The sequence below is a fragment of the Peromyscus californicus genome, unplaced genomic scaffold (assembly GCF_007827085.1).
Source record: "Peromyscus californicus insignis strain IS unplaced genomic scaffold, ASM782708v3 Scaffold_8__1_contigs__length_139910024, whole genome shotgun sequence".
Classification (NCBI taxonomy): Eukaryota; Metazoa; Chordata; class Mammalia; order Rodentia; family Cricetidae; genus Peromyscus; species Peromyscus californicus.
Genome location: NW_026294606.1, coordinates 90,100,379 through 90,117,720, shown reverse-complemented (window position 1 = coordinate 90,117,720; position 17,342 = coordinate 90,100,379). Strand labels below are relative to the sequence as shown.

The following is a 17,342-nucleotide window of genomic DNA, read 5'->3' as shown; positions in this document are numbered from 1 at the left end:
GGAGCCAGCGCGCAGTCTCCAGATCCCACCAGGTGGCCACAGGTATTTGCCATCCACCTGTGGCTGTGTACAGCCTGGCAGTGTGTCCTACCCCTCCCTCCCTGCGGCCTGTTCCCGCCTGCAGCTGGCCCGCCTTCTGGGTTTGGCGGGGGAGCCATCACGACAGCCCCACCGTGCACATTCTGGCTGGGCCAGGCGCTCTCACACGGCTCCGACATGGTGTGAATACACTCTTGTGTCTTTTTACCATCTGCTGCTGTCATTAAAAAATTACATTTCCATCTGTTTTCACACTCCCCCTCCCCACCTCCCTTCCTGCAGGAAAAGGCATGAATCCCAAGCGTTGAGACCAGACCAGTCCTTGTCTCCTGGAGCCTGAAAACCGTCCCTGGACGCACACAGGGGTTGGGCTGGTGGCCTGCACGCAGCAGAACCTGTCTGTCTGTTTCCTCTTCAGTAGTCATTGGTAATGATCTCAGCTCACAGGAGCTGTTCACAATGCTTTAAAATTTCTATTTTAAGCTGGGTGTGATGGTGCGCACCTTTAATCTCAGTGCTCAGATGCAGAGGCAGGTGGATCGCTGTGAATTTGAGTCTAGCCTGGTCTACATAGTAAGTTCCAGGACAGTCAGGGCTACACAGAGAGACCCTGTCTCAAAAAAAAAAAAAGTTTTAGGTATATATGGGTATATATATAGGTATATATGTGTGTTTGCTTCCTTGTATGTCCTGGTATTCTCAGAGCCTGGAAGAAGGCTTCAGCTGTTCTGGATCTGCAGTTATAAGCAGTTGTGAACTGCCATGTGGCTGCTGGGAATCCAACTGTCTGGAAGAGCAGCCAGTGTTCTTAACCTCTGAGCCACCTCTCCAGCCCCAGGGTATTTGAGACAGTCTCACACGGGCCTCGCACTCTCCATCTTCCGGCCTCAGCCTCTGAGAGTGCAGGCCTGAACTAGGGCCTCAGGAGCTAGACTCACAGAGCTTTGCTTTTTCGGTTTGTATGTGACAGGGCCTCCCTATAGCCCAGGCTGGTCTTGAACTCACTCAGATACACGGTGAGATCCTGTCCCCAAAAAGGGGGTAGGGTGGGGACTGGAAAGCTGAAGTTACCGCATTGGCCTAAGTTGAGAAAGTTAAGAGCAGCGGCTGCTCTTGCAGGGGACCCAGCTTCAATTCCACAATGGTGGCTCACAGCCAGCTGTAACTCCAGTCTCAGGGGATCTGATGCCCTCTTCTGGCCTCTGCTGGCATTGCATGTATGTGGTGCACAAACATACAGGCAAAACATCCACACACACATTCAATAAATGGCCGACAAAAATTATTAAAAGTTTAAAAATGAAGGGTAAAAACAAAAAATAAGGAAAAAAGGTGTGGTGGCTCATTCCTTTCATCTCAGCATTTAGGAGGCAGAGGCAGGTGGATCTCTGTGAGTTCGAGGCCAGCCAGGAGAGTTACAGAACGGCCAGGGCTACATAGACTCTGTCTGGAAAACAAACAAACAACCCCCATTCTGAACCAGTGCCAATACTGTTTTTTTTTGGGTTGCTTTTTGTTTTTTGGTTTTTTTTTGGTTTTTCGAGACAGGGTTTCTCTGTGTAGCTTTGTGCCTTTCCTGGAACTCACTTTGTAGACCAGGCTGGCCTCGAACTCACAGAGATCCACTTGGCTCTGCCTCCCGAGTGCTGGGATTAAAGGCGTGCGCCACCACCGCCCGCCTTGTTTTTTTTTTTTTGTTTTTTTTTTTTTTTTAAGATTGATTTATTTATTGTGTATACAGTGTTCTGCTTGCATGTGTGCCTGCAGGCCAGAAGAGGGCACCAGATCTCATTATAGATGGTTGTGAGTCACCATGTGGTTGCTGGGAATTGAACTCAGAACCTCTGGAAGAGCAGCCAGTGCTCTTAACCTCTGAGCCATCTCTCTAGCCCCCCCCCCCCCACCAATACTGTTAATATTATTTTTGTACACACACACACACACACACACACACACACACACACACACACACACCACAGCTCACATGCGGAGGTTCAAGAATAACTTCGTGGAGTCAATTCTCTCTTTCACCTCTACATGGGTTCCAGGGATTGAACTCAGGTCATCAGGCTTTGTGGCAAGAGCTTTTATCCACCAGCCCCTGCATTTTCAACTAATAATAGATTCAAGGCTCACCTAGAAGCTATTGAGAAGATCTGGGAGTGTTGAAGCACAGCTGTAATCCCAGAGGTTGAAACTGGAGGATCAGAAGTTCAAGGGCAGCCTGGGCAACATGAGACTCTGTCTGAAAAACAAAACAAAAGCCAAGTGTAGTGGTACCTGCCTATGATCCCAGCACTCAGAAGGCAGAAACAGGGGCAGAGGCAGCGGGGATTGGGCTACATAGCTGTATTGGAAGTGGCCAGTAGGGAGGGTCTTTGACCTCTCTCAGCGGGCACCACCAGGGTAGCAGCCTCCAAAACTGACTTCTCTAGGGATGCGCTGCCCAGGGAGGAGGCCTCAGGCTGCTGCAAGAGCATCAGTTCTAGATTGGATTCCCAGGCCCAGGATCGCCCTGTAGGAGCTCCAGGCAGCTGGCCCTGTCTAGCCCTCCCACCCACTCCCCTGTTCCCAGGCCTGTTGCCATGGCACTAAGCGGCTGGATGAGGAGAGCTATTAACCTGGGCTAGTGGCTGAGCAGGCTGGAGGACTCAGCAGAGCAGGCAGATGGGGGACCCTCAGCCTGTGGACTCAGCCCCAGCCCTGAGCTCCAAGGTCCCTTGCATTGCAGAGGGATCAGGAAGGAAAGGTATCAGGCCTGGTTCCCTGGGGATGAAGGATGGCCAGAGCACAGCAAACAGGGCAGGGGAGCCTGGACCAGCAATAAGAACACAGCCTGCAGAGAGCCTGGCCCCAACCCATCACACCTCCACTCACTTGTTGATTCTTTTCCCACTTTGGCTGGTACTATGAGTTTGAACCTATAACCTTATGAAGGCTAGGCAAATGCTCTACCACTGAGTTATACCCCAGCTCTATCTATTTATTTTTTGGTACTGGGAATTGAACCCTGGGCCTCATACGTTTTAGGCCAAGAAGATGGCTCAGTATCAGGGCTGGAGAGGCAACTCAATGAGTAAGAACACTGACTGCTCTTCCAGAGGACCTAGGTTCAATCCCCAGGACCCACACGGTGACTCACAACCATCTGTAACTCCAGTTTCAAGGGATCTGATGTCCTTTAATAGCCTCCTTGGGCCCCAGGCATGCACATGACACACAGCCACACATGCAGGCAAAACACTCATACACATAAGAGAATGATATTAATAAATGTCCAATATTTTTTTTAAAGAGCCAGGTATGATGGTGCATACCTTTAATCTCAGCACTCAGGAGGCAAAGGCAGATAAATCTCTGAGTTCAAGGCCAGCCTGGTCTACAGAGTGAGTTTCAGGGAAGCCAAAGATATCATGTATTAAAAAAAAAAAAAAAAAAAAAAAACCAAAACCAGCCGGGCGGTGGTGGCGCACGCCTTTAATCCCAGCACTCGGGAGGCAGAGCCAGGCGGATCTCTGTGAGTTCGAGGCCAGCCTGGGCTACCAAGTGAGTCCCAGGAAAGTCGCAAAAAGCTACACAGAGAAACCTTGTCTCGAAAAACCAAAAAAAAAAAAAAAAAACAACCAAAAAACAGATTTGGAAAAGGAGAGAGAGTCAGTAGGTAAGGGTGCTTGTCACCAAGGCTAATGAGGACTTTGATCCTGGGGATACACGTGGTGGGAGGCTCCCCTGCCCTGTTTGCTGTGCTCTGGCCATCCTTCATCCCCAGGGAACCAGCTCCCAGCTCCCTCAAGTTGTCCCTGCCTCCACATGGGCACCATGGCACGCGTGCACACACCCTACCCCCAAACAAACACATAAAGGTATAGTAATAAAAAAAAAAACTTTGTTTGTTTTTAAAGAGCCATCTAGTACCCATAAATGGTACCTGTTTGTGAGGTGTTTCCACAGAGGATGCTGTGGGCAGAGGCGGTACAGAACCACCCTTAATGTGGGTTTCCCCCTCCAAAGGGCAACCCAGATCTGAAGAAGTCAAGAGGAAACCTGTGCCTCCCTTCACTTCCTGTTTTCCCTGAAGGAGCCCATCCCCTCCACCACACACACACACACACACACACACACACACACACACACACACACACACACACACACACCGTGACATCAGGACCCACTTCTTTGTTCTAGGGACTCCCATGCCTGCGGTCCAGAGTGGGATTGCTGAGGAGTCCTGGTCCTTAGCACCTACATTAGCACGCAGCTGGGATCCTATAAGGCAATCTAATAAACCCCTCCTAGAATAGATGAATACATATTATATTCATATTCACATTCATATATATATATATATACATATATATATATATATTCTATTGGCCCTGCTCCTCTGAGAGTCCTGCCTCACAGATAGCATGGCCACACCTCTCCTCTCTCCCCATGTGCTTCTGCCACTGAACCTTTGACGTGGTTCCCATGAGAAACCAGGGTTGCTGTTCCCTCCCTTCAGGTCAGGAATACCCCATAGCCCCATGTCACTGCTAAAGTGACAGCACGTGGCTTTGGAGACAAGGTCCTTGCAGAGCACCAGAAACCAGGCCACCATACTGTGAGGAAGCCCAAGCCATCTGTGGAGAGAAACCAAGAGCCAGGGACCAACTCACCAGCCTTGCGGTGGGTAGATGGGTCACCTGGGTGGGCCACCTTGGATGTCAACCTTTCAGCCTCATGTGACATCTCAGTTGTAGTCTCATGAAGCAGGGATGAGCTGTCTCTTTGAGCTCTGCCCAGGTTGTGAATGGTGACCACAACAGATGTTGTTCTGTCACAAAACTGGGGCTATTCCATAGCAGCAGCAATAATCGGAACAGAAGGCACACAGGAAGGGGAAAGCTGGCCACGGGGCTAGGTTGGGATGGAGGGAGGCTGAGCTCTGCTCTCTGGGGGAAGCAGGAAGCCTGTGGAGCTTGCTAAGCAGGGTGGAGGCCGATCAGAGAGTAAACTGGCAGCAGAATGAAGGGCAGGGCCACAGGGAAGCCAGACCCAGCATCCTAGCCTCTTGCCATCATGGCAGACTGAGCAGAGCCTGGGCAGACCAGGCTGGCCTGGAGCCTGGTGAAAAGGGGCAAGGCATGACGAGAGAAGAAATCAACACAAATCGATACACCGCACAGGCATCCATGACAGAGGCACTGGAGTTTGAGCTGGGGCCGGAAGGGAGACAGTGTGGTGGTAAGGTCGTCCCTGCTGGAGGATGCATGTCCAGAGTGCAGTGTGGCTCTGGCTCATCATCCCCCAGTCTACACGTGCTTGCAAATGTATGATCTTTCTGGATAACAATCTTGGATAATTTCTGGATAACAATACTTGGTGTTTTGTTAAAACCAACGTTATTGCCATCAAGCATTAAGTCAGACTTTATTTTCTGGACTTTTCAAAATTAGTAAACAAACGTACAATTTTTTTTTTTTTTTTTTTTTTTTTTTTTTTGGATTTTTCGAGACAGGGTTTCTCTGTGTAGCTTTGCGCCTTTTCCTGGAACTCACTTGGTAGCCCAGGCTGGCCTCGAACTCACAAGATCCGCCTGGCTCTGCCTCCCGAGTGCTGGGATTAAAGGCGTGCGCCACCACCGCCCGGCTAAACGTACAATTTTTATTTTATTTTTTATTACTTTACTACTTTATTTTGAGACAGTCTTACTGTGTATCCTTGGCTAGCCTGGAACTTGCTATGTAGACCAAACTAGCCTCTGCCCCATTCCCCCAAGTGCTGGGATTAAAAGGCATGTGCCACCACCCTCAGCTCATTTACTTATTTTGTGTGTGTGTGTGTGTGTGTGTGTGTGTGTGTGTGTGTGTGTGAGCATGTGCACGCCTGTGCAGGCTAGCATCAGTTCTCTCCTTCTACTATGGGTCCTGGAAATCTAACTCAGGACACTGGGATGGGTGGGGTGGCAAATGCCTTCACCAGCTGAGCATTTCATCAGCCCACAAGCAATTTTAACTCAGGCCATTGGTGTTATTTCTGTAGTCTGAATGTTGGAGTCCCTTCAAAACCATGTTGGAGCCTAAATATTCAGCATGGCGGGACTCAGCAGTAGTCATCACTATTGCATGGCTATGCCCAGTACCTGACACAAGTTAAGGGAAGGTTGGCTCGGTCTCCGAGTGACCTGGGACTCACTCAGGTTGAGCTACATGTACACCCTCTTGTAGTAATACCTAGGAAGCCTTGCTCCCTTACCTGCATGTCCTAGGCACACACCCCTCTTCAAACAATACACCTACCAACCTCAGACCCCACTGCATCAGGCTACACCTATACCCCTCTCTGAACAATGGGTTTACCTTTCCCTCAGTGATCACCAAGCTTAGACATTTCCTATTCAGACTCATTCCCAATACATCTTGGTCCTAGGGTAGAGGGCCAATCCAGCCTGAACTAGTTTTGAGTACATGTGCAAAAAAAAAAAAAAAAAAGTGAGCTTTGAGAGAAAATCTCTGCTTGCCATTTTATGTTTATACATAATTAAGCATGCACATGATTAAAATCAGATGCATTATGAGAAATGAACATTGCATAGTAGAAAAATGATTATATGACCTAAACTGCCAAACAAAACAGAAATCTAGGGCTGGGGAGACGGCTCAATGATTAAGAGCCCTGACTGCTCTTGCAGAGGACTCTGGTTAGGTTCAGGACCCACACAGTGGCTCACAACCACCGGTAACTCCAGTTCCAGGGGATCCAGCGCCCCCTTCTGGCCTCTGTGGGTACTACCTGCATGTGGTGCTGAGACACACACTCAGACATACACACATACCCATAAAATAAGTATTAAAATGAAAACAGAAACCATCCTCATAATGGCCCTCATCAAGTAACCCTGAAGCTCATTCTGTCACGCTCTGAGAAAGGAAGCCCCCAAACAGTACCTGAGTCCCTTGTGGGTATCTTCATCGACGGTGGGCAGGCCTTACAGTGTGTCCTTGTCTTATCTATCACTTCCTTTAAATGACATTCCCGGCTGCTTTGCCGTCTCTGTGGGCTTTTTATTTCCCCTCCTTGAGAAAAGGCCAAGAGTGTGGACACACTGCACTCCCAGCCTTGACTGCCTGTCATGTCCTGTCTCTCACCCTGGCAAGGCAGACACCCCCCACCAAGCCCAAGAAGCAGAACCCCACAAGTCACAAAGGTGCTTTATTTATAAATCTCACTCAGGACGTGGGTTCTGTACCTGTAAAACAACTTATAAAAAACAGAGGCCCTGCTCTGGCAAGAAGTCCTTGTGTGCTGTGACCTTGAGGGCCAGGGTCTGTGGCCACAGTGGCCATAGGGCAGGGTCACTTCCTCCTCACCAAGCTGGGGTCTGGCTTGGCAAGGACATGGAGGTGACAGATGTCTGCTCTGCCGGGGCCAGAGCCCTGCTGTGTTCCGTTGGCCACTCCTGTCTTGATCCAGGGCCCAATTCTCAGTCCTCATCCAGCTGCTCAGGTAGCCATGTCCCCAACACCTGGGGCAAGGGGCAGTGAGGCAAGAAGCTGCCACACAGGTCCCACCACTTGGTGACTTCTCAGGCTTCAGGGTCCAACTCTCCATCATCTTGATAACACCCCAACTCATCCATCCAGACTAGGAGAAAGAGGGGATCAGCATCAGGAAGGGCTCACCTTAGCAGGTCTTCTGTCAGCTTCCTCCCTAGGCCTAACATTCTTCACCTCAGGCCACCACCCCAGGACCCCACAACCTGGCATGAGTCACTAAAAGCTGAGAAGGATCCCCAGTGCCTCAGATCCCCCACCACCTAGGCCCTCCTGGGAACTAGGGAGATCAGAATCTCCTTGGGTTTATAGATCTGGGGGATGTGTCAGAGCTGGGGTGCTTCCTCAGGACCCCTGGAGTATGTAACAAGTGCTCCCAGCATGCAGGGGCCTGGTCCAGTCTAGTGACATTTCTCTTAGTAACATCAACAGCACAGTCATGTGCAGGGCCCGAGGTCCTCAAGAGACCTCTGTCTCTCTCTTCTTGTCTTCCCTGCACAGAGGACGACACTGAGGCTTAGGAGATTCCCAGCAGCACATCTAAGGGGCAGGTGGAATTCTGGAAGCATGGTGGAACCAAAGTGTGGGTTTGAGAGACTTTGTGGGCCACCCCTCCGGCCCCATGTACTCTACAGTTGTCCAAACTTAAAAATGAACTTCTTCCAAGGTTCAGGAGCCTCCTAAGCACTCAGCTTTAGCCTGAAATGTCACCTCACAATTTTGTGGGGTAACCACCGACCTTGGGAACTTTCCGAAGAGGATGCTGTGTCTAGAGAGAGAAGTGTCCTCGGGGCAAAGCTGAGGACTTGCATCTCTGATGTCCTCTGGGTCTGCCTGGACACTAGCTGGGAGGCAGAGAAGCAATGGGCGGGAGCCTGGCTCTCTTCCACCTTGCTGTAGGCCCTCAGGTGAGTCACTGTCCTTCCCTGGACCCTTTCCTTTCCCCTTCTCTAAAACAGAGCTACACATAGTACCTACAGCCCACAGTGTTGGAGTGAGGAGTAAATGAGGTGTGCATCCTTCATGTAGCCTGGTGAGGGGCTCTGGGAATAGCCACAAAAGAGGATGAGGACTGTGGTTTGGCTGGGCCTTACGCGCCGGAAGCTTGGCCCTCAGTACGGTGATGCTGAGAGCTGGCAGTTTGTGTAAGAGAGCAGCCCGATGGACTGATGAGGTAACCGATGAGGTACCGGGTGCGGCTGCCCTCTGCAGGAATCCAGGGTGGTCCTCTGGGATCTGAGCTGGTTCTCTTGAGAGTTGAAGGGAACAAAGGTGGTTCTGCCCTCCTGCTGATTCCTACCGGGCACCGACTCCTTTCCGGCCTGCTCAGCCATGATGCCACCCACCCCTATGGGACTCAATGGAGTTTCTCCATCACTTGTCCATCAGCCTCTGTGAGCCTCAGTTTGTCTGTCTATAGCTGAGGGGGTGAGATCTATACTAAGTCCATTCCTGAGCACCTGTGAGAAAATGACCTATTTTCTCAGTATGGGCTACCAGCCACAACCACCCCCCCCCCCCCAGCCTTCTTTACCCCTTTTGGTGTTGGAGACGGACAGAACCCAGGGCCTCAAGAGCTCCACCACTGAGCAGAGGCAACCCTTTTTTCAATATTTATTTTGAGACAGGGTCTGGCTAAGCTGCCCAGGCTGGCCTTGAGCTTTCTTTGGAGCTCAGGCGGCCTTGAACTTGTGATCCTTCTGCCGTAGCTTCCCCGAATAACTAGGACTGTGAACCCGCCCCACAGGCCTAGCTCAGTGCATCTCCATTCAGTGCACAAGAGAGCAGTCTCTCCTGCCAGCTCTGAGGGCGTCTGCAGGAGACACCAATCTGCACCCCACCCTGCACGCTGTCTGACCAGGAACATTTCATATCTGCCCTTGCCTCACATCTGGAAAACCCAAGGACAGCTGCAGCCTGTCGTGGGGCTGTTTCCCAGTCTATCCTGTTGTCCAAGCTGCTGCAGCCAGCACCATGGAAGGTGGTAGGCCCTGATGTTGGCAGGGATGGAGCATCTTTCAATTCTAGTGAGTGGTTAAGACATGGCATGGGGGCCAGCCCAGACCAATCCATCATCCTCCCTGCTGCCAGCCAGGACCGCTCAGACAATTGCTCATCCAGCTACATCTAGCTAGGGCTGGCATCGTCACAAAGGGCCCAGAGTGGAGTGGCCACAGAGTTGCCCATACATTAACAAGCTCGGGGGAGATGGGAACCAGGTCAGGCCATGCATGGCACAGAAGGGGTCCTGGGAGCCTCCTGCATAGTGGTGTCACCTCACCTGGCTGCTTGGAGTCTCTGGAAAGCCCCGTGCCCGTCGGGGTTGGGGGTGTAATGATGATGTTGGGGACACTCAGGTGTTTGTCGTTCAGCACAGGGGCCTCGTCATGGTTGTTGTTGCTGCTGCTGCTGCTGCTGACACACATCTTAAAGCCTGAGGGATACAGGACATGACAGAAAGAGAGCATCAGGCCCTCTAGGCAGTGCCTGCCGAAGTCACTCAGTCCCTTGGCCACACTCTCAGCGTGCCCATGCTCCACAAAGGGACACTGCCAGTCTCAGTGCACAGATGGGGAAGCTGAGACTCAGGAAAAGGAAATGCATCCCCAACCTTGCACAGTTCCACAAGGGCTGAGCTCGGTCTGTCCCCAGAGATATGCATGGGCGTGGTGGCCTTTGAGTGGCATCTTCTGGGGTATGAGCAGCGTTTCCCAAGGTCTGTCCCCTGGCCTTCTGTGATACTCCAGGAAGGGACCTCATAATGAGTTTGGGAATCGGACATATTTGTGACTGAATCCCATCTACTTTATCCTCCTGCTGGGCACTCCCAACTCTGCCAGTCAAAGGCTTTGAGAAGTCCTGCATGAGGAAAAGATTTAGGTTGTGGGTTTTTTTTTTTTTTGTTGTTTTGTTTTTCATTTTTGAGGCAAGATCTCATTCTAGGCCTGTTGTAGAATACGATTTTAAGGTGTGTTACTTTTGTTTATGCTGCATTTGTTTAACTCTGTGAAGCTGTGTTCCTGTGTCTGTCTAAAACACCTGATGGTCTAATAAAGAACTGAACGGCCAATAGCGAGCAAGGCAGGGGAAAGGCTAGGCAGGGCTGGCAGGCAGAGAGAATATATAGAAGGAGAAATCTGGGGGAAAGAAAGGAAAGAAGTAGCCAGAGGAGGTCATCAGGGGCCAGCCACACAGCCACACAGCCACACAGCCACACAGCCACACAGCCACACTGCCACACAGCCACACAGCCACACAGCCACACAGCCACACAGCCACACAGCCACACAGCCACACTGCCAGCCATGGAGTAAGGGTGAAGGTAAGGTTACAGAAGTAAGAGAAAGGTAAGGGTGGAGAGCTGCTCTTCCAGAGGTCACGAGTTCAATTCCCAGCAACCACATGGTGGCTCACAACCATCTATAGTGGGATCTGATACCCTCTTCTGGCATAAAGTTGTATAAGCAGATAGAGCACTAATATACATAAAATAAATAAATAAATCTTAGAAAAAGGTAAAAGCCCAGAGGCAAAAGGTAGAAGGGATAATTTAAAGTTAGGAAAAGCTAGCAAAAAAACAAGCCAAACTAAGGCCGGGCATTTATAATTAAGAATAGGCCTCCATGTGAGATTTATCTGGGAGCTGGGTGGAGGGCCCCCAAAAACAGCTAAAACAAACCACATGATAGCCCAGGTTAAGGCTAACCAGGAGCTCTCTCAGCAGTCAGGCTGTGCACAATTGCTAGGTGATCCTTTCCCCCAGCCTTCCCGGTGCTGGGACTGCAGGCACAAGCCATCACAGACCGCACGAAAAGGCTTTCTTCTTTTAGGTTTTAGGCTTATTTATTCTATTTTATATGTTTGAAATAAGTGTCTGTAAACCAAGTGCCTGGTGCCTATGGAGACCAGAAGAAGGTACTGGATCCCTTGAAACTGGAGGTACAGATGGTTGTGAGCTGCCATGTGAGTGCTGGGCACCAAACCCGGGTCCTCTGAAAGAGCCACAAATGCTCTTAACCCCTGAGCCATCTCTCCAGCCCTAGTGGAAAGGGTTTTAATTTGACCTAACCCAAGGCTTCCCAAACTTACGATGACCTTACAGTCCCATCTAGAGGGACACCTGTTCCCATCTAGAACTAAGAGTCAGGAAGTCCTTCAGCCCCTTCACACCTTTTCATATGCTGGTCCCCCTGCCTGAAATGCACTCTCTTCCTTTGCCAGGGGAGTGAGCTTCTGTCCATCCCTCAGTCTAGCATAGCATGCTCTTCTTTGGGGAAGGTGGCTCAGGCTGTGCCCTCACGACCTCTTTGACCTGTCTGTGCTCACTTATTCATGGGCACTGAGAGAACAGTTCTTACCTCTGCTTTGGCTGAGGGCACCTGGAGTAGCCACCATTTCCTTATTGGTCCCCTGAGCCTAGCAGAGTCTGGAGCAGAGTAAGTGACAGAGTTTTAAAATTTACATTAAATAATCAAGACCTTCAGAAACCTTTGGACGTGGGGTCCTGTCTTACTCCAGAGAACACCAGACTTGGGGGCTGCAGGGAATGAAGGAAGCCCTGAGTGAATGTGTATTGTTGATATGGGCACAGCCACATCAAGGACCCCAGTACCTCAGGTCCACAGGAATGGCAAAGCCTTCCTGGGTCTGAGGAGGAATGTTGATGTCAGCTTCCTTCTCCCAGATGTTTGCAGTTCAGATGTTGCTCTCCTACAGAGACCTCACACAGAGACTAGCTGATCCCTCTTCCTTGAGATGTACCTAATAAACACACCCAGTTTCCCTGCCGCAGTTAGAGTAGCTGCCCCCCATCAGAGCAAGCCCGGCCCACCTGATTCTAGCTTTTCTGTCTGTGTGTCTGTCCTCTCCTCATTCCCACTTAGCCCCAGGCAGCTTTGAAGTACCAGGCCATGTAGGATGAGACAGGGAATAATTAGTTTAAAAAAAAAATCACCGAGTCCTGAGTGACTGTCTCTACCACATTCCAGTGCCCTGGCCACTATCAGGACCCCAAGCTGTGGTGCTTCAGTCCTAGCGGGAAGGGGACCCAGGGACTCGTTCTAAAGAACAGAATGGACAGAAGTGACAGTCCTTGTCCTGCCTTGGGCCACTGGCTGTATGGGAGGTCAGACACTGGCCCAGGAAGACACCAAGTGCACCAGAGCCTGGAGACCATGTTTCCTATAGCCAGATGTGGTGGAGCACACCTATGATCCCAGCACTCAGAGGCTGAGGCAGGAGGATCAGGAGTCCGAGGCTAGCCAGGAGGCACAGTAAGACTGCTTCAAAAAACAAAAGCTAAGCTGGGCGGTGGTGGCGCATACCTTTAATCCCAACACTTGGGAGGCAGATCTCTGTGAGTTCAAGGCCAGCCTGGTCTATTGAGCGAGATCCAGGACAGACATCAAAACTACACTAAGAAACCCTGTCTCGAAAAAACAAAAACAAAACAAAACAAAAAAAGTAAAGAAAAAGAAAGAAAGAAAACAAAAGCTAGCTGGGTGGTGGTGGTGGTGGTGGTGGTGGTACACGCCTTTAATCTCAGCAATCAGGAGGCAAAGGCAGATGGATCTCTGTGAGTTCTAGGACAGCCAGGGCTACAGCTAAGACTCTGTCTTGAAAAAAAAAAAAAAAAAAAGAGGGCAAGAGAGATGGATAAGGGGTTGAACACTGGCTGGCTGCTTTTCCAGAGGACCTGGGTTCAATTCCCAGGACTCACATGGCAGCTCACAATTGTTTGTAACTCTAGTTCCAAGGGATCTGATACCCTCACACAGATATACATGCAGACAAAACACCAATGTACATATAATAAATAAATAATTTAAAAAAAAAGAACGCCGGGCGGTGGTGGCGCACGCCTTTAATCCCAGCACTCGGGAGGCAGAGCCAGGCGGATCTCTGTGAGTTCGAGGCCAGCCTGGACTACCAAGTGAGTTCCAGGAAAGGCGCAAAGCTACACAGAGAAACCCTGTCTCGAAAAACCAAAAAAAAAAAAAGAACAACATACACACACAATTTTAGCCCTGTCTTAAAAAACAAAACAAGCCGGGCGGTGGTGGCGCACGCCTTTAATCCCAGCACTCGGGAGGCAGAGCCAGGCGGATCTCTGTGAGTTCGAGGCCAGCCTGGGCTACCAAGTGAGTTCCAGGAAAAGTCGCAAAGCTACACAGAGAAACCCTGTCTCGAAAAACCAAAAAAAAAAAAAAAAAAAAAAAAAAAAAAAAAAAAAACCCAAAAACAAAACAAAAAACCAAACAAACGAAAACTAAAAAAAATTGTTGTTGGAAGCTCTGACCCCAGCAGGTCAGGGGCACCGGGGTGTGTGGCAGGCTGGAAGCAGGCAACCGGCCTTGTCTGGCTCTGTCTCTCAGCGAGCTCTGCCTGCAGACCTGGGAACACCCCAATGTCTGTCTAACCTGGTGACTGACAAGCCCAGATGTACACCTCCCTTCAAGGCCGAAAGCAAAGAGTCCCTGAGACACCTGTTGGCCTCCACAGTGTTCTGGTCCCCGGAAAAGGCACCAGGCAGTCTCCATATCACCGCCCTCAACCTACAGTGGTCCAGGACTTCAGGAAGGGCAGAGTCTGTAAACATGCCACTGCATGGTAAGGCCAGGCCCAAGCCCAACAGTTGTCTCATGGGTACCGACCTGTCACCTTGGCAGTAAGTACTTGTCCAAGTCACGCTAGAGAACTGAACAAGATAATAATCAGTCAAGAGTCACCTTGACCCTGGCTGATGAACCATAACCCCAAAGGGCTATTTTGATTAAAACCCTGTCCTGGCTGGGCAATGGTGGCACATGCCTTTCTTTAATCCCAGCACTCGGGAGGCGGAGGCAAGTGGATCTCTGTGAGTTTGAGGCCAGCCTGGTCTACAGAGCGAGTTCCAGGACAGGCTCCAAAGCTACACAGAGAAACCCTGTCTTGAAAAACAAAACAAAACAAAAAAACCCTGCCCTGTCTTCTCCTTTTGGTTTAAGACAGGGTCTTCCTGTGTATCCCAGGCTATTTCCAAACACTCAATCATCCTGCCTCAGCCTCCTCAGTGCTGGGGTTTCAGGCATGAGCTCCCACAGCCTCTCAACATACGAATCTTGAGGTGATACAATCCAACCCACAACGGAACAGGACACAAGAGACTCAAGGTGCTTCCCTGGTAAGGACACTGAGTGTCGTCACATGGCAGGGTCAGGGAGGGGTCAGCACCATCTGTGACTCCACAGATGGGATGGTCAGATGTGCATGCCTGTGACCAAGGTGACATGTCTTGGTGAGGCCCATTGGTCCCTCTAGCAACTCAGTCACATGGTGGGTAGGGGTGGGGTGGGGATGGGGATGGGAGCAGCTGGCACGGCAGGGTGTGTGGCCTCATACATGGGGGCAGGGCTGGAATTAGCACCTGGCCTCGTCACACAGGAGGGCACAGCCTGCTGGACACGGAGCCACCGGTACCTTAAGTAACAACTTCTTAAGTCCCAGGAGAAGCCTTCAGAACATTGTCTGAGGATTCTGACAGTGTGGAAGGCAGTGAACAGAAGCCACCACCAGTGAAGTCACAGCTCCAAATCCCCGCAGGATACAAACCCCTGTGGAGAAGCTCTGCCTCTCACGTGATCCAAATTCAGGTCGCTCTTCCCCACTGGCCTCCAAGCAGAAGCCCAGGGGCAGACGACCTCCCAGCTGGTGCTCCAGGCTTCCTCTGCCTGCTCGGTGACGCTTTCTCTCTGCAGGAGGCGGAGTGAGGCCTCACTCTATGTAACCCTTGGTTTTAGCTTTGACTCCTCACAGCATTCTTTTTATACTGACAAAATCAGAAGCCAAACCCAACCGTGTCTGTTGGAAAACAGTCACCATGGTGACTGGTGCATGACCAGCACCTCCCTCTCCTTGCACACACCCCTACTTTCACCCCATCTCATCCTAGGACCTGAGGCAGTGCCTCAGGCCCTTCCCCTGACCTGTCGACTTCCCTGTGGAGACATTCTAGCACAGTGGTGTCACACAGAAGCCAGCATGGAAAACAGCTAAGGACAGGGGTGGGGTGGGGTGGGAGGGGTGTTCTAGGGTCCAAACCCTGTTCCTGGGGCTGACATGGTCTTTCCCCTCAGTTCACAGCTCTCTCTGCCAAGCGCTACTTGCCCATTACACAGATGTGGAAGCTAAGGACCAGAGAGAGCAATGGTGGACCAGTTGGTAAGAGGCAGCCAGGGTCACTAAGCCAGAGACAGGATGACTCCCAGCGCCGATGCTTTCTGTCCTGGCGATCATGAATTATGGAGCACACAGCTCCCTGCAGAGCCCTGCAGAACTACCTCTGCAGCAAGCCGCCACCTACGGCTCTCTGGCCCTGTGGTATGTTGGCCGCCAAGAACCTACAGGGATGACAGGGCGTGAGCCCATCCTGATACAGTTCTATTTATAGGCAGCCAACAGGTCCCGGATGGGTGCTTGTGGCTGGCCAGTCCCTGCAGCCTCACACCCAGGATAATCCCCGGGAAGTGGGTCTAGGATGAGTCTGATGTCCCAGTGGGCCAACAGAGTCTCCCAGCCTGGGCATGTTCATACCAACCTCAAATCTGAAAACACAGCCTGGCCATGCGGGCAGCGTGTGCACCGGGGCCATTTGCATGTGACTGAAGGGAGGGACTTGGAACAGCCAGGGGCTGGGGGGTCGGGCTCTGTCCTGTCAGTCCTGACCCTGCTGCTCCCAGAAACCTCAACCAAAGGAGGTGCTGGTCACCCCACAGTGATGGAGGAGCCTCCCACTCACACTGGAACCCCTTTCTCACCCCCACAGAAGTGTCGGGTCACACTCGGCCAGCAGGGTCTGGAACGTGAGGGCAGAGCCCACAGCTTAAGCGGGAAGTATCTGGGGTTCAGTGAGCCCAGGAGAGATGCTGGAGGCAGGGAGGAGGGAGGAGGAGAAGAGGGGGAGTAAACGGGGGAAGAGGGAGGGAGCCTGGGAGGAGGGAGGAGAGGGAGGAGGGAAGGAAGAAGGGAGAGGGGAGCGGCAGGTCCCTGGCCCCTCAGCTCTGGTGCCGCCTTGCGGCCTCTGGGCAGGCGCAAAAGCTCTCAGGAGGATTAGGCAGCGGTGAAGATTAAACAAATGCCAGCCACCCTGGGGGCCAGAGCTGTCATCTGTCAGTTCCGTGACTGCCTCGGGCGGGCGATTAGAAGCCTGTTTCCAGAGGAACAGGTGAGGCAGGGCACCGACCAGGGATCCAGGCGTGGCCTAGGCCTGGCGTCTGGGAAGGAGGCCTTCATGGGCTGTGCCAAGTGTTGGGGTCCCCCATCCTGAGCATCCTTCTGTGCACCACCTCAGTCTCCACAGACCCAGCCTAAGCCGCCTTCAGAGAAGCAGAACTCAGACACGGTGACACACAGCCCGGCAAGGATGGGCTGAGCGCTAGCCCTGCCCTCTGCTGGCTGTGGCTGTGCCGACACCCAGGGCGGCCTGTGGGGATTCTCTGAGAGGTTTCTTTTGATTTTGAGCCAGGGCTTCCCATAGCCAAGGCTGGCCTTGAACTCCTGATTCTACTGCCTCCAGCTCTCAAGTGCTAGGATTGCAGGTGTCCACCACACCCAGCTTTCTTCCTCATGTCTCCCCACCCCCAAGCCCCCCCCCCCTGCCCACCCACACACAAAGGGGCTGCATCTCTGCTCTGAGCTGGGCACTGACTGTTTATAAAGCTTCCTGGAGATTCACAGTCAGGGTTGGGAACCCTTGAACTAGAGTGACTGTGGAAATGCATGGCTTGGCTC

At 51.6% G+C, this 17,342-nt stretch overlaps 1 protein-coding gene across 2 annotated transcripts in view; it reads right to left on the bottom strand.

The window, feature by feature from the left end:
* Positions 1-7,216: 7,216 nt before the first annotated feature.
* CUNH16orf74 (chromosome unknown C16orf74 homolog) overlaps positions 7,217-17,342 on the bottom strand; it is a 29,018-nt gene continuing 18,892 nt past the window's right edge. For both annotated transcript variants that reach the window (XM_052727095.1, XM_052727096.1), the window contains exons 3-4: positions 9,856-10,008; positions 7,217-7,665 (exon numbers count right to left, since the gene is read on the bottom strand). In XM_052727095.1, the coding sequence (XP_052583055.1) occupies positions 7,607-7,665; positions 9,856-10,008 (212 nt within the window). In that variant the 3' untranslated portion in view covers positions 7,217-7,606. The remainder of the gene's footprint in view (positions 7,666-9,855; positions 10,009-17,342) is intronic.